This window comes from Stegostoma tigrinum, chromosome 3, assembly GCF_030684315.1.
Source record: "Stegostoma tigrinum isolate sSteTig4 chromosome 3, sSteTig4.hap1, whole genome shotgun sequence".
Taxonomy (NCBI): domain Eukaryota; kingdom Metazoa; phylum Chordata; class Chondrichthyes; order Orectolobiformes; family Stegostomatidae; genus Stegostoma; species Stegostoma tigrinum.
Window position 1 is genome coordinate 78,104,645 of NC_081356.1, and position 27,745 is coordinate 78,132,389.

Genomic DNA, 27,745 nt, shown 5'->3' on the forward strand with positions numbered 1-27,745 from the left:
TTTTAGATGTAGTAACTGAATTCTATTTAATTAGTTAAATTAAGTTGAACTTTACAATAAAGTTTGAAATCTCTAACCACAATTCCTGCATATTTTGTAGATTCAGGGTTACATGCATACTGCTGATACACAATGCCTTAATTCATTTGGTGTCAATTTTGCAATTCCTTTTATATAGCTTGTATTCAGTCAGGTTAACGAAAGAAACAGTGACAACGTTTCATTGGTGGGAAAATGCAGCTGGTGCCAACCATTTCTAATGGATAATTGCTATCTACCCATCACCAGTGTGGAATAATCATCAACCAGCTCAAGTCATAATGTTCAGCAATCTGCATCAACTCTTTCCAAACAAGTTTCACGCACTGGTTGAAACTGTTCCAGTCATTCCAGTTAAACTGTTCTTCCCTTTGGCTTTCTCCGGTAATGACTCAAACTGTTTCCCATTGTCCACCTCTGTTGCTAATTTTTTCATTCTCTTTGCCATTCTGTCTGGACTGAAATGCATTCAAGGCACGACAGCCTACACCCCTACTTACACAAACCTTACATTACACATCATTAACAAGCCCCTTTGGCCATTTCTATCCAGGCAAATTGACTTTAATATCTCTATGCCCTTTCATGACCTTTCTCCTCTCTCCTCAATGCTCACCTTCAGTGTTGTGTTACTGTGTACACCTTACCCTTCAGAAACAAGATTACTCCTCACTCCTTATGTCCCATGACCCATTTTCAATCACAATATTCTCTGAAACTCTCCTTCCCAAATATTTATGCCATGTTCATCTCATGAAGTCAATGAAAATCTTGCCCTTTGTCTTGTTTTCATTCTCATCACTAAACTTTCTGCCCCCTTCATTCCTGTTTGGTATCCAGTTTTGTGGACGAGGAGCATTGTTGAAATGCAAGTTGTTTGTTCTGTTTAGTTTCATTGGTAGAGTGCAATTACACAGAGTCAACTCAAGCATTGAAATGTGAATGATATATCAGATGAATTAAATGTGTGCACTTATGATTAGTAAACATTTTGCACAAAACTACGACATAAATGTGTCAACTTATCCTGTTAATATTTGTATTGAAACTTTAACAAATAGGGAAGATTAACAAAACAAATTGCACAAAAACAAAATAAATAAGGTCACAACAATAAGAAATGAATCAATTAAGAGGCCAGTACCAGTGATTGCGAGGTACGTGAAGGACTAAAGTGTTGCAGGGTCAGAAAGACTCCATGGATTCCAAAACCCACTGGGAAGACCAGTTTCAAAAGTTCCACCCTCATCTTCAAGATGTGCAAAGTGGGGGAAGAATGTAGACATTATTCAAACTCTCAGGAAATTGAAACTCAGTCAGGATATTTAAATCTGGAGCTCAGCCAAACAGGAGTCATAAATTGATGCTGTGATCTAAGTGCACTTGAAAGATTTAAATGTCACAATATGAAGTGTTTCTTTTTAAATTCACTTAACTTCAAAAAAAAGGATAAAACTGGCTGAGGGTTAAAAAAAAAGCTCTGGTGGACTGCTAATGGGTTATTTTGTAAAATTGAGAGAAAAAAATTCTGTTTGGGCTGTTACGGTAAATGTCCATATTAACATTTCCCAAGGGTTAAAATTATATCATTATGAATGCTGGGCTGAGTTTCAAAAGGCGTAATCTCAGTAAGTGGTTCTAAATTCATAGTTTCACTGACAATTTAAGAACACATTTGAAGAAGGTAACTTTGATGTGGGGTCTGAATAGAAGGCTGTCTCTTTTCCAAAGGTGCCATTCAATCCCCTTTCTTGACCATCACCATTTGTATACAGCAAAAACAGAGTCCAATGGAGCAATTTATACTAATAGGTTTGCTGAATCAGTATATCTCATACCTTGAGCTACCCACTTTGGTAGCAAAAGTCCATCCAAAAATTGGATTGCTAAAATAGTATAATATCTGAAAAGAAAAACATTATTCTCTCATGTTTAAACACTGAATCAACTGATTCACAGTAACAGCTTACCTTTCACAAGCTCGGACAGTCCACGCTGCAATTATCCACAAAGAAATGCTGAAAACCAGCAATACTGTTCCGGGACATATTGTCATTAAAGTCTTCATTACGAAACGGGTATTGAAGTTTATTTTGTTCAGTGCTCCAATACTTCTTGAAGAAGCATCCGTAAAAAGTTTGCTATGTAACAGCATTACTCTGGCAATTAGGTACAGTCTAAGAAACATTGGTATTGATAAGATTATATCCACATCTGCTATTGCTGTAGATGTTGTATATGAAAAGGCAAGGCGTGCTGTCCACGTGAATGTATAGTTTCCAGGTATTGGGTGAATAGCACATACCAGAATTTCCAAACAGATGAAAAAAATCCGCTCATAAGTCATGGCTATTCTCCAGTCATCTGCGCCATTGTCTACCATGAATAACTGTAAGGAAATGGTATAGTTTTATTAAACTGGAAAAAACTTCAAGAGCAGAAATTTCCAAGTTATTCATTAACTCATCTTTAAAAAGCAGTATGGACAACACAGTACCTCCAGATACTCAAATATCTTTGAAACATCATTTCATTTTTCTATTGATTTAGCAGATAAAACCATAATGGAAATGAACATGGGGAATGCTATGTAATCAATGCCACCTATTGTACACTGTCACCCAAAGGCAGAATTACCTTCATTGCATTTCCATTTTTAAATTTAAGATGAATCAAAAGGCAGTCACTCATAAATGAGGTGTCACTAATTCTCAACTTCAATATTATTAAATACTGAATGGCCTGGACAAAATGGATGTTGGGAAGATGCTTCCATTGGTAGGAGAGTCTAGGATCGGAGGGCACAGCCTTAGAGTAAAGGGAAGACCTTTTAGATCGGAGATAAGGAGAAACTTCTTCAGCCAAAGAGTAATGAACCTATAGAATTCACTGCCACAGAAGGCTGTGGAGGCCAGGTCATTGAGTACTTTTAAGACTGAGATAGATAGATTCTTGATTAACAAGGGGATCAAGGGTTACAGGGAGGAAGCAGGAGAACGGGGTTGAGGAACTTATCAGCCATGACTGAATGGCAGAGCAGACTCAATGGGCTGAATGACCTAATTTCTGTTCCTGAGTCTTATGGTCTTATGGTCTTGTGATCCAGAACAATCAACAATCAGACAATTAACTAGTCCACATCTGTAGAAATCCTGAACATACTGCTTTTCGATACTCAAATTGTCTGCAAGTTTAATGTTCAATGTAAAGGCAGCATTTAGACCAACTTTTTTTAAACCCATGTTATAATTTTGGAGTTGAGGACACCTCCCTTCCCACTTTCCATTGAGAATGGTAAATTATTTATCTTAATAAAAGCCAAAAGAACCGGGAATGCTGTAAATCAGAAACATATTGTGTTTGTCAACTGTCCAATTGTTCTCTCTCTTTGGGCTCTATCTCCATATATCATTTATTTGTTAATCCCACCACCCCACCCTATCTTCTGCATATAAACCCACGTTTTCCTAGGTACCATCAGTTCTAAGCAAGGGTCACTCCGCCTGAAACATTAACTCTGATTTCTCTCCACAGAACCTGCCAGTCCTGCTGAGTTTTTCCAGCAATCTCTGAAATTATTTATCTCATCGACTTTCTGTTCTCGGTAATTCTGATATTGCAAATATAAAGGAAATTTTAACAAAATATTTTCACATATATAATATTTTGTACTTTTGTCAAGTGCATAGTTCAACAAGTGGGTAAAGTTCAAACATAAATTTTAAGAGAATGTGCATCCTACATTCCTTGTTTCATACTCTTTATTATTACACTGAATTAACATTGTGAAAAAAAATCTGCTCCTCTGCAATCTAATTGGCTACTAGATTGAACAGTTCATTCAAAGAGCCAGGACAGAAAAGACAAGCTAAATGACTGTGTTCTCTGCTTAGGATTTTATAATTTGGATGAGACAATTAAGATAGCGAGAAACACAGTATAAGTGATGCCATCTTCATTGTCATGTTTTAAACTTCAAAAATGGATTTTGACTGAGTCGTAGAGTCATACAGCTATAGAGATATACAGCACAGAAACAGGCCCTTCAGCCCAAGTCATCCATGCCAAACAGATTTCTAAACTAATCTAATGGCAAATATGTCATGATTACTGGGTGTACCCACCTGGTTCAGTAATGCCCTTCAGAGAAGGAAATCTGCCATCCTTACCCACTCTGGCCTACAAATGTCTCTAAACTCCCAGAAATGTAGTTGACTCTGAATTACCGCTCTGTAATGGCCTTTGCATGCCTCGCAGTTCAAGAGAAATTTGGGAAGGGCAGAAAATGCTGGCCTTGCCAGTGGCATCCACATACCAATAACAAATTAAAATTATGGTTTGGAAACATTCTGTCCAAGCTTTGCCATGAAGTTTCACATCTCTGCAATCACAATTTTAATTCAAAAATTCACCAGACTATAAGACAATGATGAAACTTCAGATGGGGACTCTAAAAAGTGCCCAAATATGCATGGCATTCCAATGGATTTCCTCTATAACCTGGCTGGGAACACATTGGAAACACCACTAACTAGGTCAGTTGCATTTGGCACTTTCATAACAGCAAGATTTCAATGATGTAACAGTCAGACATTTCTACAGAAATTACACCATGCATTAAGAGTCCCCCATTTGGCCTGTGGATTGACCTAGGGTGATGCCAGGTACACCTGGCCAGATCAAATAATCATTCCAATTCATTGGGGTATGTTGAGACAATTGACATGATTTTGGTCCCATCTCACCGATGAATCATACTTGACAAAGACAAAACTCCTCAGAAATGTCCAACTAACTGATGTTGGCCTATCTATTAAGGTCCTCTCCAATATGGGTGCACTAGTCTCTGCTCATACTTGTGGGCCTCTTCTACATTCTTGAACCCCTTGAAGACTAAGAAATGCAAAAAGAAATGTCCATCAGATGAAATTGAGGTTCAGTCTAGAAAGAAAGATAAACTCCCCAAACAAAATTCAGAGCGAGAGATTGAACTCAGAACCAGCTAAAAACAAAAGATAAATAATTGGAAGCTCAGAACAGCGGGGATTGATTACTTAAAAAAGGCCAAATAAAAGATTTTTTGTACTTTGCCGCAGTGTGCAGAATGGGGATGTGGTGATAACAAGGAAATTCTATTTTATTTTGTCATTGAAACAGCTTGAACACCGAAGAAACACAAACCAGAGCTGCTGGCACTTTTTGGCATTCAGACTGTGTCACGACACATTACCTAAATGCATACAGCAGTGTTAAAATCAGGCCAAGGTGAGAAGGGGCTCAGGAAATACTTATCTTACTGTTTTTTTTTACTGGTTCTGATCACTCCTCTACAAACAAATACCTTAAAGTCTAGTGAGGGTCTATTTACCATTATTTTATAGAGGATTTAAAATGTCAAAGTTTTGTCATTTAAAATTATCTACTAGACAAAAGAAACATCCATCCCCTGGTAGCCATTAAGAACATAGGAGATACGATCAACCTTGATCTGACATTAAACTAAAGAACAGTTGATCCTCTACCTTAGTGTCATCTTACTGCATGAAATATTTCTCCTGCACCTATGCTGTTGAGCACTAATAATTCTACAACAAAGTCACCTGTCACTCTGGAGAATATTGGTCCAGTCTCCTGACTTAATCCTCATAAGAAAATCTATCCCACCACCATTCTAGGACTCAGTCTGGTGAACCTTTGTTGCACTTACTCTCAGGCAGGAATATCCTTTCTTTAGATAAAGAAGCCAAAATCACACAAAATACTTCAGGTGAAGTTCGACAAGGCCTTAAGCAAATTATAATTGTTGTAAACCTTGTTTAATAGAAGTTACTCCTTAAGGACAATATTGTTTTTTCAGACTTTGATCCTAGCCTAAATTTCAAAATGGGCACTACTTTTATGTCCAGTATCCTGGTTTACTTCCTTCTCTGTACTGCAGGCAGCCAACAGCACAGTTTCAATCCACACACCGGTCTTCTTACTTTACCACATATTTTTGGACTGGTTCACCCTCAAACTGACACAACCAATTGACTCTCTCTCATAGAGAAAGGTGATTAAGATCCTTGTGGACCATAACCTATTTCCTTAATCCAAGCACCATTTCATAAACTTAAAACTCACATGATGAAAGAAATCACTATAAATTCTTAGATTGGACAACCGATTTACTGTTAGCAGTAAAGCACCAGGCTCATGCATGAAAAGGAAATTGTTTCACGATCAATAATGATACATCAGAAGACAAACAATATTTTTAAAAGTGTTAAAACTGGATCACAATGTTGAATAACAACTAAACATTAGAGAACTACGACAATACCTTGGGAGTAGGAAAGTAATTCATTACGCAATGTAATCTCTTAAGTAAACTGGCCGAGCAATTAATTGGAACCGTGATCTCAGCAACTAAATCCCAATGCTCATTAACTATTTACTGATTTCCATTAATAGATCAGTTCCCACTCAATACTATACTGATGTTACTAACATTTGCAAATGAAAAGGTTAAGGCAAATCTTCAGCCAAGTGGATGGTTCATTTCTGCTTCCTCCAGAGAGTAACCCAATATTACAGATGTTTCCAAAATTTCATCCATGGCATGAAGAGATAACAATAACATTGAACAAGTAACCACAAGGTTAAAGCTTGCAGTCTCCAATCAGGCAGCACATGTGGTCAAACTGACTAATCACCTGATAGCACCAGAAAAGCTGAAGTCTTTACCTTCATTCCAGTAATCCGCCCCAAATGGAATGGGCAATGTATACACTGTGTGACAAGACTGGCACTCATGTCTATGCAAATCTCACCCCCTCCTGAATCATAAACAAGATGCACTGAGAATTAGCACAGCGTGGCACAGTCCACTTCAGATTAGCTCATCGCTTACAATGGGTCTGACATCCCATGCATTGGCATTAATTGTCAATACAGATTCTTGGGTTGGACTCCTGAATCCTTTGTCATTGTTGAAACAGATGAGGCTCCTATCATTGCTCTAACAGTATGTGCAGATTTACATGAGATCCATGAAATGGCAAACCTGTCAATTGCAATACCAATGATTTCGAACCACAAAATAGAGCTTATCCACCACCTGGCTAACTTTCAACCTCTAAGGTCCGATACTATTCTTAACATTAAAGATGATGCAGTGTTACATCTGAAAGAGGATACCTAACCAAGAATCAACTCACTTCTTACATGCAGAATTCATGCTTGAGAGAGGCTTAGACTGAAACTAGATTGCACAGCACAAAACTACATCATTCACAAAGTCAAGCAAAATACTGATTTGAGTGTTTTGAAGGAAGAAGGTAGTATGTGCATGTTTAGATTTATGGTGATTAAACAATGTGCTAAATGATAAATAAACTTCTCATTTTATTGCAACATTTAAACAAGATGAATTTTGATGAACAAAGTTTTCCTACTTTAGATTTAGTTTAATTCAATGTCCCTAGATGCCAAGCACGTTTCCCCTGCAAGATTGATGCCAAGCAATGATATTCATCCACACATCTTTCCCTTGAATTATGGGAGATGACGACTATCAATAAATACCGTTTCCTCGTATTATCATTTGGATGATCCATCAAACACGTATAGTCCAAAACAGCACTGAGCACATTGTCGAGAATCTACCAAGTTGTCTCAAGATTACAAATGAAAGTTCTTAGAAGAACTGAAAATAAGAATGAGAAATCTCCATCAGCTCAATTCAGTGGCAAGCAAACATGAACTGGATTTTCCCATTTTCAGTTAATGTTTTTGTGTGCAAGATTCATGATGCCTGAGCCACTGTGGCTCACACTGACTTTCCCCATAAAGTCTTCCGCTCTTCAACTGACTACTTATGCATCTCCATGACAGCAGTCTCATGGAGTCACATGACAGGAATTTGTTAAATTCATGCCACCAGCACCATATTTAAGCCAGCTGAACATCAATCCAAATACTGCAAGCCAGGAACTGCCCCTTATAATGTGGTGCTCTACCACTGTGGCACAGAAAGGTATGCTAGTTTCCTGCTTTGCCGAAAGAAATCTAGAGGGGCTGGATGGTGGAGAGGAAAGCATTGCTTTATCCATCATATTGGGAAAGGAAGCTAAAGAAGGGAAAATATACCTGACCAAAACATTAACCAGTCAGATCATTCTGACCAAGGATTATACACAAAACTTTCACCCACCTTTACAGGTACTGACCACGTTTGGCACTAACAGATTTTGTTTCACTGATTTTGGTACTTACTAAGCTAAAATCATTGTGTTATTGAGGAAGAACAACTGGTGTGTATCATAGACATCAATTTCAACATGATTCTTTCCTCCCAAAAGGTGAGTATTGGCTTTAAACAAAACCAATTCATACCACACATTGTAAGAAATCAAATCAAAATATGTATGTGTACAAACAAAGGAATTTCACTTTTTGGCAGTCTAAATAGTCAACAAAATCAGATTAATTTCAGAGTTATCAACATCAAATGCATATGTTAAGGTCAACGGGTTTGAATCCCTCTGGTGCATATATTAACTGATGGAGTGGCAACTGGTACACATAAAACTTGAATTTATTGATTTAACTGAAAGTATCTTGAGCAGTAGACATGCATTTCTTTAATCTTTACCCACAAAACAAGCAAATCAGAAACAGAAAAAGAGCTGGTTTTTTAAAATTTTGTACTAATTTCTCAAGATAACTATAAAATAATAAATGATAAAAAGTAAGTTTGTAATCACTTTAACAGCCAAATATGCATTTTAATAACGAATTATTGTTCCAATCATCTATTGTGACATAAAATATGTCAAAGCTTTCTTTACTGTGGAACATATGGTCCTGTTTTAATTTCAAGACAACTGTGATCCATCATAGATATAATATTAATAACTGATAGCTTCTTCACTTTGCTGTTTGTTGGGAATCCTCTCAATACAGCTGCTAAGCAGGTACCATGTGTCTTTTTTTGCTGTACCATCATGAGTATCCTTTGGGTTTAGTCCCTCTTCATATGATCAGATTTTTCAATATATCCCTCAACAGTGCTTTAAACTCCAGATACTGCTTGCCTGTGTAAATACAAAGTTATTGAAATGACACTACAATGTCCAGAATGATAGCATAAGCAGTCTTCTGCAACAACTATTATGGAACAATGCAAGGTTATTTTCAGTTTTAGATATCTATTAGCCCCATGTAGTAAATACTTCTACTCCTGCTGTAACCCTAAGAGTAGCATTATCTCATTGCAAAGTTTATTTCAAGTTGCAGGCCCTATTTTCCCAGAATTAAATAAATATGCCAAGCTATTGTCAGAATTGAGAAAAATGCCTATAAGTAGTTGATTATATTAAAGCTTGAAATAGGTTACGGATTAGGTTATTGTTATTAGTTTCACTACACTGGAAATTGCTTAGGTTTAATTTCTGTAGTACCAAGCTGATGAGATGATTATCTTGTGTTGATAGTTAGCTCAAAAGAGGCTATGACTGGGTAAATGTATGAATAAATATCCTTCTCGCGAAGCTGTGCTAAGATTTTCAGTCAACATTCTGTAATTAAGATATTCGTTGGAATTAGAAAGTCAATTAGTGTGTGGAACTGAAATGGAAGTTAATTAGTGATTGAGTGGTCTTATAGGGAATTAGTATAGTTAAAATATTCATAAAGGCTATCCTCTATAATAGGCTTTATGAAGGCTTAACAGGAAAATATGCACAAATATAGTCAAGGATATACTCAAGGAACTTAGAAAATTAATCAACAATAGTGTACAACAATTTAAGGCAAGAGTCTGGGGCAGGGAGGGGGTGTAGCAAAATAGTATCTTGAGAGCAAATTAGGTACAATGGATTGAGAGACCCGTGAAAGGTGGGAAACAATTTAAGAGCAGGCTTTTACTGCATGGTTTAAACAAACAAAAAACTCAATGTACTATTGGATACCTTGCATAAAAGGAGAACATTTGCAGGAGAATTAAGTTCTATCAATATAACAGCTTTATCCCTGCAATAACATATAAAGGAAAAATGGTTTTAAAAGACTATAGGGCAGTAGATAATGGAAGGGAGATTGACTTGCTGACATTTATTTCATGCATCTTAGTAGTTCAGAAGATTGAGACAGAGCAAAGCACCAAGAAGTTAAGAGACTGAAAAATAAAGAGCTGGTCATTCATCCCATCTAACCTTGGTCTGTACTCACCACTTGTCATGATCGTATTGTCTTTTTCCTGTATACCTACTATGTTATGTATACTTTTAAACAACCTGCTCTCAGACCCACTGCCCAGGAGCAGGAACACTAATAATGTGCCACAAGACTCTACCACCATGGTAAATTCTGTATGGAACTAATTAAAATTCACATACCCGCCAGACTCGCGGCAGCCCTCCTGATTAATTGATTAGAGATTGATTAACAAAATTAACAACTTAATTGAAAAGCCATTGCTATAAACTTCAAGAACGCCACACTTAATTTTCATCAGAATAATTTCCTATAAGGTTACTAAACATATACCAATAAAATTTTACCTCCAAGGGGCCTTCTTCTACAGATCTCTGTAGCTCATCAGTCAAAAAGCCCACCCAGCAACAGAAAGCTCTCCACTTGGATTTTGTATATTGCCAGAATTTAAGAGTCTTATCCAGGTATTTCTGCTCCTGTAGTTAGCTTGAGAATTTTTATGAAAGTTATCCAAAAATGAATTACACTGGAGATCATTGTTGGCCATTGTTTTGGTTTTCAGCACCAATTAAAATTGGCATGGACAAATGATATTGCAGTCAAAGTGTTTTGCATCTTATTAAAGATAAAAGAATAATTCACAAAAACATGTGATTGTTATATTGAAAAACACTCATCACACCTATTGTTTTATTGTTTAGTAAGAAATCTATAACTTGATTCCCTAGATTTACAATGTTAGCATATAACTGAATGTACATTCATTGGCTACATGTCCTGGATTAATAGTAACAGCCAGTACTCGCTGCCGATCTCAAAAACGGCCAACAAACATTTGATGATGTCTGAGGCATGGATTGAATCTTTCCCATTAAAACTAGATTCTGTCACAAGGTATAGGGAATCTCCAGCCATCCAAAAACAATGATATTATCAGAAAAACAATCATATTGAGCAAACAAGGAAGTAAAATGCACCAATTACCTTTCATTTTCTAATCATTAAAATAAAGGCTGTGTCATACAAAAGCAGAAATTAATAAAAACTTTAAAAATATTTGTTATAAAAAAGCTCTTTTATGATTGTGGTAAATAAAGACTATCAGTTTTTACTGTCCATCATTTGATTACTATACCAGAGACATTTCATAGACTAAAATAGTTTAAACTAAAACAAAAGAACAACTTTGGCCTAAAATAGCTGCCAAGACAATCTGACCACAGATTGACGGATGTTCAAGATATCAACATAAAACAAAAACGAAACCATCTGCCCCGAAATTATCATTTTACCAAAAGACATTTAAATTTGCCAACTGAGTCAGGTGTCAGGAAGATCAGATCTGCTTCTCTCAAACCCAACTGCCATCCTCATCTTGTTAAATTTTGCTCTCTAATTTTAGACTCCCCAATCAGAGCAAACAAATTCCATGCATCTACCCTGCCTACCCCTTTAGGTATTTTAAAACAGAGACATGCGGATGCTAGAAATCTGAAACAAAAACAGAATTGCTGGAGATCCTCAGCAGGTCTGGGAACATCTGTGTAGAAAAAGCAGAGGTAACTTTTAGATCCAGTGACCCTTCTACAGAAAGTTCAGTAGAAAGGTCACTGGATCTGAAACGCTCCTTCTGCATTTACTCCACAGATGCTCCCAGACCTACTAAGTTTCTCTAGTTTCTCTTTCTGTTAATATTTTTAAGTATGTAATAAGTTGCAACCAGATCACTTCTCATTCTTCAAAACTCAAGAGAATACTCATCTAGTTTACCAAATCTCTCTTAGAACCGCCCAGCTACCCTGGAAACAGGTATGGTGAAGATTTATTGCACTCACTCTGTGGCAAATCTTTACTGAAACAGAGACTAAAACTGCATAGTACTCCATGTGCAGTCTAACCAAGCCCCTATTTATTTAGAGCAAAGATTTGCTTCTCCTGAACATAAATCCACTTGCAATAAAGGGGAACATTCCATTAACCTTCCCAAAAGCTTGCTGTATCTGCATGTTAGCCTTCAGTGACTTAGCAACACAGACACTTTGATCTCTTTGTACGTCTACATATTATCTAATCCCTTTCCATTAAAGAAATTATCTGAAGACTATTCTTCATAATTTGGATAACCACACATTTTTTTCACCTGCCATGTTCTTGCCCATTCACTAAGCCTGACGCAATCCTCCTGAAGCTGCTTTACATTTTCATCACAACATGCATTCCCACTTACCTTTGAAACTTCTGCAAATGTGGAAATACTTTATTGGTCCCCACCTCCAAAACATTGACAAGAAGTGTAAACATATGTCAGGCTTTGCAATGCCCTACAAAGTACAGCCTGCCAATGCAAGAATTACCCACCTGGTTTTCTGTTTGTCAGTCAATGCCAGTGCATTATCTCCAATTCCATGTGCTTTAATTTTCTAACCAGCTTTCAGTGGGGTACTTTATCAAAAGCATTCTAAAAATCTAAGTGCTCCCTATACATTTACAAACAAAATTGATAAAGAAGAGTTAAATCTTTAAAAGTCTCCAACTGATTTGTAAAACATGGTTTCCCATTCACAAATCCATGCTAACTATGCCCAGTTTATTACTATCATCCAAGTATCTATTTATCCGGTCCTTTATAATAGATTATAGCATATTCCCGAACTGCTCCTAAGAGGCCAACACATTTACAGTTCTCTTTCTTTTCATCTTGCACCCTTCTAACACAGTGGGATGGCATTTGCCACCTTCCAATCTGCAGCAATCATTCAAGAATCCATAGAATGTTTGATTTCATACTTGTAAAAGGAACAAGAATGTGAAGGGACAGGTTTAAAGTGATGTGCAAACTATGCAAGGTTGATAGGGGAGAAGCAAACTTTTACACTCAATGAGTAACTTGGGTCTGGATGCTCGGTCGACGTAACTTCAATTGTGGCATTTGAAAGTGTATTAGATTAGTTATTTTTTTAAAATAGAAATAATGCACAAGGTTATAGAGAATAGCAGAAAATTTGTTCCAAGTTAAAATGTACTCAGAGTCAGTACAAACATGATAGGCCAAATGCCCTCTTTCGGCACTGTAACAATCAGTCATTCTATTTGAAAATGGGCATTAGGTTAACCCTGTTTCCAAGCTAAACATTGAATGATTCAATTACAGTGACTGTCAATGCCTCACACATATCCAATTATCAAAGGACTAAATGGACACTGGAACAAAAATTAGCTCTTGCCAATGTAAAATGAAACAGAATATTTGATAAGCAATCCAAATTGAAGTACTAATTGCATAATGTTCTTGAATGTGCATGAATCTCTTACAGTTAAAGAGCTAAAGCACATAAAATGCAGTATTACTTTACAACTAACATGTCAGCATATTGATATGAAATTATTTTGTGTACTTCAATAATGATGTTATTCCACATTAGCATCTTTGCTAAAGTAGCAAAGAAGTTTCACATACTAACCAAATACAAGCAATATAGTTCAGTCAGCACTTCAAGCCTGCTGCACCATTTAATTAGTCCATGGATGATCTGTTTGTGTTTCAAATCCCATATTCCCATTCACTCTAATAATCTTGGATTCCTCCAACAAGAATCCATCCTTGAAAACTGTCAAGCTGATATTGATTGCTTTAAGTTCTGGTTCCCTCACCCATTGTAACTCCCTTTGAACTGACTGCACTCAGTGCTCTCAGATCGAACCCTGAAGCACAAACAGAAATTGCTGGAAAAACTCAGCAGGTATGCGTTCTGTTCTGAAGAAGGATCACTGGGCCTGAAACATTAACTCTGCTTTCTCTTCACCAGTGCTGCCTGACCTGCTGAGCTTTTCCACCAATTTCTGTTTGTATTTCTGATTTCGAGCATCTGCAGTTCTTTGTAATTTTTTGTTTAGTGACCAACCCTGATCTTGTAATCAATCTTGCTGGCAAGGGTGGTGCTGTTCTTGTTGGTGTGATGACCTCTACATTATGTCTCAGATACCATCTCTTACCATTCCTGGACAATGACTCCTCCATCAAGCATCAAGCAATTGTGTTCAGGACTGTCACTAACCTCACTTGTTCTGGCGATCTCTGTCCCATAGCCTCCCAGCCTCATAGACCCCAATCCTGCATAGCCCACTTTTACCTTTTTCCCAAAATTCACAAATAGGGATGCCTAGACCTCCTCATTGTGGGGCAGGAACAGACAGATATTGATATTGGCTTGATATTTTTCTTAGGGTGGTCAAGAAGGCATATGGCATGCTTTCCTTCACTTGGTGGGGTATTGAATACAAGAGTTGGCAGGACATGTTGCAGTTGTATAGGGCTTTGGTTCGGCCACATTTGGAATACTGTGTACAGTTCTGGTCGCCACATTACCAAAAGGATGTGGATGAGTGGAGAGGGTGCAGAGGAGGTTCACCAGGATGTTGCCTGGTATGGAGGGTGCTAGCTATGAAGAGAGGTTGGATAGATTAGGACTATTTTCATTAGAAAGACGGAGATCGAGGGGCAACCTGATTGAGGTCTACAACATCATGAGGGGTACAGACAGGGTGGATAGCAAGAAGCTTTTTCCCAGAGTGGGGGACTCAGTTACTAGTGGTCATGAGTGAGAGGAGGAATGTTTAAGGGAGATATGTGTGGAAAGTTCTTTACACAGAAGGTGGTGGGCGCCTGGAACGTGTTGCCAGCGGAAGTGGTAGACGCAGACACGTTAGCGTCTTTTAAGATATATTTGGACAGGTACATGCATGGGCAGGGAGCAAATGGACACAGATGGTTAGAAAATAGATGACAGGTTAGACAGAGGATCTTGATCGGCGCAGGCTTGGAGGGCCGAAGGGCCTGTTCCTGTGCTGTAGGTTTCTTTGTTTATCTTATCCAGTCTCTTCCCGCTTACATTCTGTGATTCTTCTGAAATTTGTCAGTTTCAGAGTTTCCAGGCTGCAAGCACTTGCTGCTTTCTCTACACCATGGACATGCAAATCCTTCATATGTCCATCCCCATAAGGATGGTCTTTGAGCCCTCTGCTCCCTCCTGTAAAGAAGGCTGGAACTAACCCCATCCACCACCACTCTCTTCTGCCTGGGTGAGCTTGTGCTCACTGTCAGTAAATTCTTCTTTAACTCTTCTTACTACATTCAGATCAAAGCTGTTGCCACAGGGACCCATATGGACCCCAGTTATGCCTGTCTCCTTGTGGGGTACATGGAACATTTATTGTTTTGGTCCTATTCTGGTCCCTTCTCACAACTCTTTCTCTGGTACTTCAATGACAGAGTCATAGAAAGCTACAGAGAACAGCTCTTCAGACCATTGAGCCAACATTGGTCAAAAACAACCACTTGACTACTTTAATCACATTTTCTAGCACTGGGTCATAGCTTTGTATACCTTCACATTGCTAAATATTGAGGTTGTTGACTTGCTTGCTGAGTTGACTTGTTTTCATTCAGGTGTTTTGTCACCATGCTAGGTAACATGTTAGTGAGGTCTCCAATGAAGTGATGTTGTTCTACTCTGCTTGGAATGTGAACTGTCTGATCTGTTATGGTGAGTAGTGTCACTTCTGGTTTTATTCTGTATGGGTTTCCACATGGGGTCCAATTCTACGTGTTTGTTGATTGCATTAAGGGTTGAGAAGCACACCTCTAGGAATTTCTGTGTGTGTCTCTTTGGTTGGCTTGGACTACTACAGTTATGTTGCCCCAGTTAAATTGATGGCCGCTATTGTCCGACTGTACTGATATTAAGGAAGGTTTGCTGTGTGATTTAGCTGCTAGCTGATGTTCGTGTAATCTGATGGCTAGTTTTCTTCCTGTCTGTCTGATGTAATGTCTGTGGCAATCATTGCATGATATTTTATAAACTATGTTAGTTATGCATGTTGTAGAAATGGGATTTTTAAACAATGGATTATGATGCCATTATGCCATAGTACAAGGTCTAGAGGGCACAGGTATCGTGGAAGTCATTTGAGTGTGTGCTTCAAGCTGTGCATAGGTGACTCTATGTCTTTCTGGAGTTGGGGACATGCATTGCACTTAAAATTTGGCTTTCTTGCACATTTGTCCTGATGAGTGCAAGATGAAAAGATTTCATAACATTTCCCACTTTACAGCTATATATTACAACCTCAAAAATACAATGATAGTAATGCACTGAAGCAAATATGTATTTATACTCTGATTCAAAATGAACAAATTTGATGCAATCTATGATTAGATTTATGTTTTTGGAAAAACAAAGACAAGGAATCATAATCAAAACCATAACCACAAACTGATGGTACCCAATCTGAGCTGTTGATGAAATAATAGAGCACAAATCTAATTATGCCGAATCTGATCTGTTCAGATAAATGACTAAAAGCCAAGATTATTTTCAAATTACTTCCTGAAGTATTGCATTATGTGAAAAGAGATGTGGCAGAATACCAAATAAACATGCTGGATTCTGAAACAGCTTTAGAGTGGGTTTATCATATTAAGCACTTTGAGCAATTTTGTTCAGTACATCTTCAAATGGCATTAAATGCAATGATGATGATGCAATTGCCTGGCCATACGGAAGGAGACACGATTTCTGAGGTAAAATGTCGAAATTCCCTTCAGAAAACAATACCTGTTAAAAGTGTGCAGCTGTCCTTGTACATTTTGTCATTGCAAGTTAGGCTCCCACTTGGACATTAAATTGTAACTTTACCATTAGATCCTAAATGAACCCGGTACTTGAGATCCCATGGGTAACCATCTGACACAAAGTGGGTTATGTGGATTGAACTGCTGGATTTTCTGGTGTGAAGTCAGATGTAAAAACGCAAAAATCTTTTCAGATTTCCTGAAAGGCTCCCGAAAGTCGAACCCCAGGGCACTTTGCTAAACGCAAGAGAAGATTAGAGTTCTCTTTGCCGGCTGGTGAAGATTTCTGTCCTGGTGGACAGCGACCATTTCTTGCCAGACACTAGAAGCTTTGGAGTCGACAACTATGACGCGATTCTGCAGCTACTGCTTTCAAACTAAATGTATAAAATTATAACTGCAATCAAAGAAACGCTAATGCTCATGACAACCCGATTGCTGCACAATGCTTGCCAGTATTTCACAATGATATTAAGGTATTTATATTGCAAGGCAATGCGCCTAGATAGCATTCCCTGGAGGTAAAAACGATCCCCCCACCCCCTTTCTTTTGGCAACAGAACAAAAAGAAGTTTTCAGCCGCCAGCTCCCTCCGCCCACACACTGCAGAATAAAGTATGAGTCCAGTCAACTTCAAACATGCTACAAACTCAACACGCTGAGCGGGGAATGTTTATCAACATGTCTGTCAACAAACTACCCTCATTCTAATAATAATTCTGGATAGTGTGTGTCAAACATCCAAAATATTAAGAGTATCACCACCTTTTCATATTATGTATGGATAGAATATGAGACCTCATACACGAACAACTAAACGCTAACAACTTGGTCGAGTCGAAGAATTTGATGTATTTTTTATTCCTTCGGGCGGTTCGAGTTGTAATTATTTCCCGTTTTTAATGATGACCTCTCTGCCACACGGTAGTTCATCCAAAGTGCTTCCTTATAGATCTCTTCCGTTGACTTAACACACTTTAATACGAAAAGGAGGTGCCTTATGTATGGTGACCCTTATGAATTGCGGCTTATATCAGCTGGCCCGTGCCCTGTCCCGCCGCTCCTTGTCCGTTCCTGTCACCTTTCTTCAACCTCAGCTGAAAGGGGTGCTGTGCATTGAACGTGAACTGTTTCTTTGCCTTGCATTGGCTGGCTGACCGCAAAGAGTTGGGAGGTGCAACGCTGAAGTGGTTGGCACTTATCCGAGGAAGGTGATGCGACGCATCAAAGGAGACTCTTTGGTGCATTGTGTCACCGTTTCTTTTCGATCAAATACCCCGCTTCATAGTAAAGTTAATATGGAAATACATTTTATTCTCTTTGGAAGTATTTATCATCGTTGTCGTGTTGCCAGTTGCCCCAATTATAAAGTTAAATGCCCTGGATGATCAGAATTCCCTCAAAACGGGCATGCTGAAAAGATGTGTAACAGGCTGTATTTGACAGCGGCGTACACCACCGCGGGAGCTTAGAGCAGTTTTTGCTGCAAGGAAAACGGGGCAAAGTCTTTTTTAAAAAACAATGAATATTACTTGTTCTGTAGTCGAGCATAATCGCCCATTCTAAGATATAATTCTAACTTGAAAAGCAATTTGTTGGTGTTGCGGTAAAAGACATTGCATGGAGCCTATCTAAAAGCACAGGGGACCACTCAAAGCAGTAGAGAGAATGACTGACCCCATGCAGTCAGTGTTGTTTGTGATCATTCAATAACGTGTGAGCTATTAACTGCACTCCTACAGCCTACAGTTACCTCCGAAATTGATACATCGCAAATAATATTACAGAAACCTGGCTAAATATAGATATATTGTACCTAACCTACAAATCTCTGTCTGATTATCTGAAATCTAAGCAGCATTATAAAATAATTTGAAGTTCATTATGACCAATTGAAAAAAAACTAAATACTGCTGCAAAATCTAGTTGTCGCTGTCACTTTGAAATTCCATGACATTTAACATTCAAATCAATGCCACCAAACTGACTACATACACCAGTTGTGCATGGCATGAATACATTGGTTTTATTCATTGCAGACCTCCATTCTGACGTTGTCTCATTGTCTTATCTGCCACAGCTGCCAGTTCCTGGTTCAGATAGTGTCATTGTGCTCATTGGAACAGCACGCAAACAATTATTATTGAGATGGGAGCCATGACATTAAGTGACAACAAGCTCCTTAAACAGGAAGTAGAAACAGGTGCCCATAATCATGCTTTAACCCTCGGGTGTCTACATGCAGAGGTCAGATAAAGCCAATGTCCCCACCCTTAACTCAGGATTCAAGGCTCGCGCAACGTTCTTCTTGTTCTGAGATTAGCTCATTCAATGCAGATCAGGAATGAACCTAACAAAGTGATGGTCTCAGTGATAATGGGAACTGCAGAATCCAAGATAACAAAATGTGGAGCTGGATGAACACAGCAGGCCAAGCAGCATCCCAGGAGCACAAAAGCCGACGTTTCGGGCCTAGACCCTCTCTGATGAAGGGTCTAGGCCTGAAACGTCAGCTTTTGTGCTCCTGAGATGCTGCTTGGCCTGCTGTGTTCATCCAGCTCCATACTTTGTTATCTTAAAGTGATGGTCTCTATGGCTTAGTTACCCTATTAATGTATTACGAAGGCAATTAAAGAAGAAACTTGTATTTCTTCTACAATTTGAGAATATGAAGTGTTTTGTCGTCAATGAAGTAATTTTGAAATGCCCTTCATTTTTCCTAATGCAGGTAGTCAAAAGCAATATGTTACTATGTAGGAGGAAGGGTCAGGGGATCCAAAACATTAACTCTGATTTCTCTTCACAGATGCTGCCAGACTTGCTGAGCTTTTCCAGCAATGTCTATTTTTGTTTCTTGTAAACTACTATAGAGCTACTGCAGACATAATGGGAACTTAACAGACATTAAATGATATCCATGCAGGATATGTTCTGTATCTGTATGAGTCAGGTATCATTGAATGGAAAGGTTAATTAAAGCATTTAGTGTAGGGGATGGGGCTTTTGGGAAGAGGAGAGAATGAAGTTTCATTTCCAACCCACGATTCTTTAGCCTGTGACATGTCTCAGTTCGTAATGACCAGGTTGCCCTTTGAAACGAATCTGATTGATCGCTCGTCTCAATTCGCAAAACAAAATTCAACACCTTATATATAGCGCAAAGTATTGAATGGATCTAGACTATAAACAAATGTTTCAGCAACTTTTGAACTGTCAAAGCAGCTTAAAACTAGGTCATCTAGCAATGATATTAAAATGCTCATACTGTAAAATTTTCCATCATAAAATTTACATTAAAGTGCATGTCACTTTTATAATCAATGATTAGTTCTGAACCACTTTCACTTATCTCTGTCATCCTATTGATTTCATCTAAATAATTCAAACAGTGGAAGCAACTGATCCAGAAAACTTCCTTTGTGTGGCACGTGTAACAAAATGACATTTTTAAAGAAGGCTACTATTTAAAGTATTACAGGGAGCAAGGCACTGAGGAACTACCTAACTCCAGTGGATGATGGGGTTGAGTGAGCACAAAAAAGTGAAAAGCAAATTTCCAATTAACCTACTTTTGTTGCATTTGCAAATATTAATTATTTCAACTCAACTCCCTCAAAATCTGAGCAAAGCCTCGTCTTCAAATATTAATGTTCTAAACAAAATGCAGAAGTGAATCGCAAAATATTAACACTTATCCTGGTCAGATTTGAATGTTTGAAGGGGTCTGGTTCACAATTAAAGCTCATCAGTTATTTAAGGTAACAAGGTGTAGAGCTGGATGAACACAGTAGGTCAAACATCATCAGAGGAGCAGAAAGGTGACGTTTCGGGTCTGGGCCCTTCTTCAGAAATGGGGGAGGGGAAGAAGGGTCCAAACCCGAAACATCAGCTTTCCTGCTCCTCTGATGCTGCTTGGCCTGCTGTGTTCATCCGACTCTACACCTTGTTATCTCAGATTCTCCAGCATCGGCAGTTCCTACTGTCTCGGTTACTTAAGCTTCTTTGTAACTACAAGAAACTGACATTAGTGAGACTTGAGATTTTGACAAGCCCCAATCTGATGTCAGAGAGTTTCGGGAACGTGCAAGTAGCGAGCAAAAAGTGTTTCAATCTCAAGGTCCTACCAAGACTTCACACAAATCATTTATCTAATATTCATACGGACGAGTTGAATAATCTGTCCTTTGCGGAGGTGGTCATCTGACTGGAAAAATTAACTCTTGTTTCTCACTCCACAGATGCTGATTTCCTCCAGCAATTTTGGTTTGTTGCTACACCAGGTTGTTGGGTTTAGAATTGGTAACGGCGCGTAACCAACTTAATAACACATCTCCTATTCAGTTCACCACTGACCAAATATGTTACCGCACATACTGGGGCAGGCAGGACTTGAACCCCGACCAACCGGTCCTAAAGAAAGGACAGTACCACAATGCCACAAAACCATCGCCAAAAGGTGGGTCAGGTTTGCTCGAAGTAGGACTGCACTTGAACACCAAGAAGTGGGCCAAATTTGACTATGTTGATATCTGGTTAGACAAGAACTCTCTATAATCGTGGTTGACAAGCCAAGCAGCAGGTAGGGAAGTGGAAATTAATGCTTCAGCTCGGCAAGCGCTTATCAAGATCCATAAGTCTACTGCAAGGTCAGTGTCCAGAAACGTTCACTGTTTCTAACGGCGGGGATTCCATCAGTCTCATCTACTTAGCTCACTATTTCAGATTTTTAGCATCCGCAATATTTTGGATATTAACCCTCACCAGTTCCTATACATTTCTCCACAGTGCCGCTCGCTTGCTTTAAGCAATACTATTAACAGCTCCTCGGGCAGAAACAGGGACTCCCTTCTGCCTGGGCATTGGGCGCGCTGTACGAGGCAAGCATACTTCAGCCATAGTAATCTCCAGAGAAATACTCTGGATGGTCAGTGAATCATTTGAAGCATTAGAGCACACGGCAACAAGATGACAAAAGTTCCAGTAGCCCCGGTTATTTATTTCACTGCACAGCGGCCTGGCTTACTAAGGCAACTACTGCACCTTACACTCCACATGCACCGTAACCAGCCGGTCTTCACTCACGTTTATTTTTTTTTTAAAAAGGAATAAAAACTCGAAGGAAACCAAGAGGACAATGCATCATTCCACCACGAAACAGTTGACTGATCGGCGCCTACGTCGTGGGCTGCGCTTGACCTCATTCCTTTCAGCTCCATTTCAACTCATCGTTTATGGTTGTTTTAGGTGTCTCTTACAGCCTCCGCCCCAATTCCAAACAAAAGTAATTAGCTGCTAGGTCCGCTCAAAGCAATCTACCAGGTGAAGACGAACTTTGAACCGATAACTATAACGCCGGTCTATCCAACGACGACCTCATTACTGTCTGGGGTAATTTCACCGTTTGATATTTTCTGTTTCATATTCGCCTTATTATCCAATGTCACTTCTAGCCCCAACGCGCATGCTTCTTACATTTTCTCTCCCCACTTCCATAGTCTCAAATCGGCAGCAATGTTATTCAAAATCTCAAATGGGGCAAGTCATTAATACAGAAATCTACATATTCACAGCGTGCCTTGTTGTACCTGATTACTACACGTCTCAGTTTATATACACGGTAAAGAAAACCACTTGGAGATCTTCGTTTGGAAATGTCAGCGTGTTCAAAAAGAGGTCGTTTTATTAAATAAAAACAGAAATTGCTGGAGAAACTCTACAGGTCTGGCAATTTCTGGAAAGAGAGCTGTACAGTTACCGTTTCCAGTCCGGTATAACTCTTCCTCTTTGTACTGAAGCACAACCTAGATGATCGTATTTTTTGCATGATACTTAGCAGCCAATGTATTAGATAGGACTGCGAGCTAGAATGGTTTGGATGCAAAGCCCCATCTTGAAGAAAGTATTGCTTAGCTAAACTGATTCCTTGCACTTCGTACAAAATTTACTGTTATCAAAAAATAAGCATTGCCAATTGGAAACAGAGCCATTCCTTCGACATTCATGCACATCTGAAAAGTTTAGAATAATAATTCTGAAATACATTGAACAAAAAAAGTCCTCTGTGAATTAAAGCATCATGTAAACAGGACATTTGATCAGTCACCCGCGTTCCTTTGCTGAATTAAAAAAACCCAGGTACCATCAGACCATTGCTATTTATTCAGTTGAACAGACATTTCAACCTGCAGAATAAAGCATAGCACCCCTAATAACTTCATCACTTTCAAAACACTACCTAAAATATGCGAAACAGAAAATGCATGAATGTTGTTATTTTAGAAAACTGTAAGTATAGCATGTACTCTTGGCACAGTTTCTTCTAATAGTAGACATTGGGGTTATCCGTAAATAGTTCGTTCTGCACCTATGATATTCTTATTTTCAGCCTGCCCATGAACAAATGTTAAACGTCTACTTTTGGAAATACAACTATCATTACAGCATGTATATGATACTGTTTAGTTTCAAATCTAGTTGATATTGGTTTTAGTGTTAGAACTGTTGGAGGCTTTGAGAAACAGCGAATTACAAAGTATCACTATCCAAAATGATCAGAGTGCAATGTAATCAGCTTTCCGCTTCTAGTTTTTTAAAGATGACTTTAATTGTTTTAAATAGATGTGTGCAGAAATCTAGACGCACAGGGGCTGCAGCCGTGGGAACGCCACCACTTGCAAATTCCTCTCCAAGCCACATACCATCCTGACTTGGAACAAAATCACCATTCCTTCACTGTCGCTGAGTCAAATTCTTGGAACTCCCTCCCTAACAGCACTTGTGGACTGCAGTGGTTCAAAGCGGCAGCTCCGCACCTTCACCGGGGCAGTCAGGGACAAGCAATAAATGCTGCCCAGCCGCCTATATTCCATGATCGAATACAAAACAAAGCACGATGCATTGACAGCCAATAGAATCTATTAAAATGTTTACCAAACAGCAGCAAAAGTGCATGTGTTTTCAATATTGTTAATAAAAATTAACGTGTCTGCATCTTGTAAAAATTCCCACATTCGTCGATTTTTGATAATGTTCCTGGCGACTGCGACGTTTAAGTTGCGCTTAGTTATGCATTGGAGTGTACGGGCGTGCAATTTGACAATACTTTTGACATCAGTGGCTGTCCCATACAGCAATCCACGACAGTTAAAAACAACCAGGCGAATGGTAAGTAAAATATAATTACCTGAATTTCCCGCGCGTGGTATACAATGATCAAACCAAGCAATATAATCGTCGAAAGGCTGATAAGGCATTTCAGAGCTAATGAGTACAGCGAGCCCTGAAACAGAGAAATATTTCTTGAGTTTGGGTGAAATTTTGTGGGAAAAATGAACTTGCAACAAAGGCGAGACTTATATGAAGAATAAGAAGTGTGCATGGCACTATGTCAAGTTTTATTTTTAAAATCACGTTAACTTTTAACTGGGTAAAGTCAAATCGTTCATTACTGCTAAGGGAGTGATGCAGAGGCTCAAATACAAGTTGCAACTGCTTGAAACAAATTCGGAAACCAAAAGACTCTCAAAATCGCCAGTGTACATGCGACTTGGTGCACATTTGCTTACCTTTTGATAAGCCCCCCACGCAAGTTCAGTCTCAATGACCATCACTACAATCCCAAACATACCAAAGATCAAGGCATAGTCGCTCAATCGCTTTCTTTTCTCAAACAAAGCTCGCCTATGTCCCAGTTTGTAACCGATATTATTGTTTTTCTTTTTGCTCGATTTGCTGTGATTCCCACCGTTTCCTCCTCCCCCGGCACTGCCGCTGCCCCCATAGGAAACGGCCGTCGTGGAATTGTTTTGTTCTGGCTTAGAGACCACGATCTCCGGGGCGACCGTAGTGAAGATGGGCTGAAGAGGTTGCGATTCCGAGTCCAGTTCGTGCAGGTTCCTCCTGGACGAACTCAGGTTGCTGAGCGGCCGCATGACCCCGCCGTTGTACCTGCAGCTGCTCATGGCTATTTCGGTGAAGGGATTGCTTTCCCTGCGGTTGCTGCTGGGACTGAGCTGCCGGCAGTGCTGGTGGAAAGCAGCCTGCCTCGAAGAGCTGGCATGACTGGCGGAGGACTCACTGCCGTTCAGTTGACTGCCTTGCCTGGAGGAGGAGGAGAGGGGAGAACTGGTCCTGAAAGTGAGTGGGGAGGAATTCCGGAGGAACAGGTTCTCGCCAGCGGCGGCAGCAGCAGCAGTAGTAGTAGGAGGAGGAGGAGGAGGAAGAGGAGGAGGAACATGCGGACCGTTACATCTGATCCAGTCGTGGTGGTGCTGCTGCTCCTGGATCACACCGTGGAACTGCAGTGGGGTTTCCATGTCCGAGCTGTTAAAGCCGCAGGAACGGGCTGGGCCGCCTGCGCACGGGAAATCCTGGCGCCAAGACTGGCCCCGGTCGGCTCCCGTCGAATCCAGTCGGCGCGTCCGATTGGTCGGGCGGACCACAACAATGGGCATGACGTAATGTGCAGGAGAAAAGGAGCGCGCCGGCGAAAAGAAGCTGGTCAATTTCACACTGTGGGCCCGGGAATCACTTCATTCATTCATTTATCTATCGAGTGCTACTCCTGGGTCATGGTCTGAACCTCAACATCGTCAAAGTTCAATCTAGCCAATCAGGAAAAATCTCTCTATAGTCTTTCAGAACAGAAAAAGCCTCGCTCTCACTTGTTGTAGATTGCGAGGGCATCCAGGGAAATATTCTCTTATCTGCAAAGTTGTGACGGTGTGGGCTGATGATCGGGCCAGGTTGGGAAAATGCATCATCCTTAACAGCAATAGCTCATGCGTGATGGTCCATAAGAGAGGAGAGTCTGCTGAACGACTGCAACCAACAGTCTCCTCTTTCTTCTGCGGGCAACATTGCCGATTCCTGCAAAGAACAACGGGATCTAGATGAAGTAATCGGGCAATAAAAATGCTACATAATCACTCAAAAAGTATTCCAATCTATTACATGAAATGAGTAAAGTTTCCTTGCGCTGAAAAAGTCTCACGTGAAAATTGGGCAAGGCGCCAGTCTTTATGAATGAGTGATTGGACTGAAGTTTCTTTGAATTATATCAATGTTGTACGTAAGCCATTCTGAAGTATTAAAAAGTAGTTAAGTAGCTATGTTTTTATTTACAGACACAGATCTAAGTCAAACACTATCAGTGAATTGTTTGCCCTCCGCGCATTCAACGCAGAGTTTGCTGTCTAATTGGAAGATAATGGGAACTCGAGGGCCGTATAAGTACACGCACCGCACCAAACAAAATTCCTATTGTGATATTACGTAGGGATTTTGTATGAAATATCTAAAAGGTAATGATAAGATGTATTACACCGTAACACTCTTTGCAGATTGTTGGTTTTCCAACAGAAAGATAATGGCCAATTCCTATCTTACGCTAGGTTCACCTTGTCTCCATGCTGAACTGATAAGGACGAGAAGGGTTTGTACTTTTACGACCCACAACAGGATTTTGAAAGCGACTGTGCAAAAGAAAAACTCTGAGACCTGATAGGTTTCATCGAGTAATTGGATTCTCCATCTGTATGCGATGTCTTGAACCGCTCCGAGGCGGCTTGTGGTGCAGTGGCATTGTCCCTGCCTCTAAGCTAGGAGACCCGAGTTTTAATTCCACCTGCCCCAGAAGGGTATTATGACATATCTGAACAGACTGCTAAGAAAGTGTTTCCACTAGCTGTTAGTTTTTCTCAAGCTTTGCAGTGAGTGACAATGTATTACAGCAGAAAACACTCTAATATGACCGATCCACAGATGCGGTAGTAGATTTAATATTGACCCAACACGCTGCAGTCTTCAAGGGTAAGTTATATATTACACTAACTGGAAGTCGACTAAACAGTTTCTCCTTAACTCCTTAAGCGAAGCAATCTAATCTATGTAATGAGTTTATAAATTAGCATAATTGTTCATAATTAACCAGCCTTTCAAAGCGGACGTTGTAGTTGAGTTAACTTATTAGTGAACTGTTCTGTGTTGTGATGGAGCATATTCGGTGAGATGTGTTGTCACTTTTAAAGGTCTTTCTGGTTTTTACATCATTCACAAGCCGTATTTCAATTTTAGTTGGTATACGTGTTCTTTTATTTCTGTATTTTGAAATAACACGATTGAAATCCGTCCTACGTGTTGCGTAAAAGTGCAAAGATATATGTCTAAGTGTTCCTATGTCCGAAAATGCTATGAATCGGATTCCGTAAACATATTAAGCGATTGCTGCCACTAAAGGCTTAAAGAATGCAATACCTGCTCACGGTATCAAGTGTCCACGTTGTAGCCGGTGGCTTTCACCGTCATGTTTTGATCACTGAGCATTACTGCGCCAAATGTCTTACTTTAAGCACTAGATGGCGTCAGACTCCACAAGGACAGTCTATGGACTGAGCCATTGGCGATAGTTTCAAGTTTTAGAAACAAAAAGTAAACAAGGAATTTCTTTGTGTGATAAGAAACCTTGTACCTTAACATGGCGAACAACGCTTTCTTTTCAACATTCCAACTGGAGGATCGTTTTAAGAAATGTCGGCGCTAATTTTCAGAAAAACATGAGACATCAATGTGGAAATGTTATTTGAAACAAGTGCACTTCTGGAAAATGGCACAAACCCACAGGAGGGCGAGACGATGCAGCAAATCTTACCGAGTTTGGGATTTTCTTATCACCTCGAGTAAGGGATCGGCGCGTGAATGGGTGGCGCTAAGGGTCGATGTAGGGTGGAGTGTGGTTCTACTGAGGCGTCAACTTCTAATATATTTCTGAAGAAGGGCCTAGGCCCGAAACATCAGCCTTCCTGCACCTCTGGTGCTGCTTGGCCTGCTGTGTTCATCCAGCTGCACACCTTGTTATCTCTTATTTCTAATAAAGCATTT

At 39.5% G+C, this 27,745-nt stretch overlaps 1 protein-coding gene across 4 annotated transcripts in view; it reads right to left on the reverse strand.

The window, feature by feature from the left end:
* LOC125451304 (small conductance calcium-activated potassium channel protein 2-like) overlaps window positions 1–27,745 on the reverse strand; it is a 215,588-nt gene that overhangs the window by 112,676 nt on the left and 75,167 nt on the right. For all 4 annotated transcript variants that reach the window (XM_059644687.1, XM_059644688.1, XM_048528288.2 and 1 more), the window contains 3 exons: window positions 24,433–25,735; window positions 24,051–24,146; window positions 2,010–2,428 (listed from right to left, as the gene is read on the reverse strand). In XM_059644687.1, the coding sequence (XP_059500670.1) occupies window positions 2,010–2,428; window positions 24,051–24,146; window positions 24,433–25,320 (1,403 nt within the window). In that variant the 5' untranslated portion in view covers window positions 25,321–25,735. The remainder of the gene's footprint in view (window positions 1–2,009; window positions 2,429–24,050; window positions 24,147–24,432; window positions 25,736–27,745) is intronic.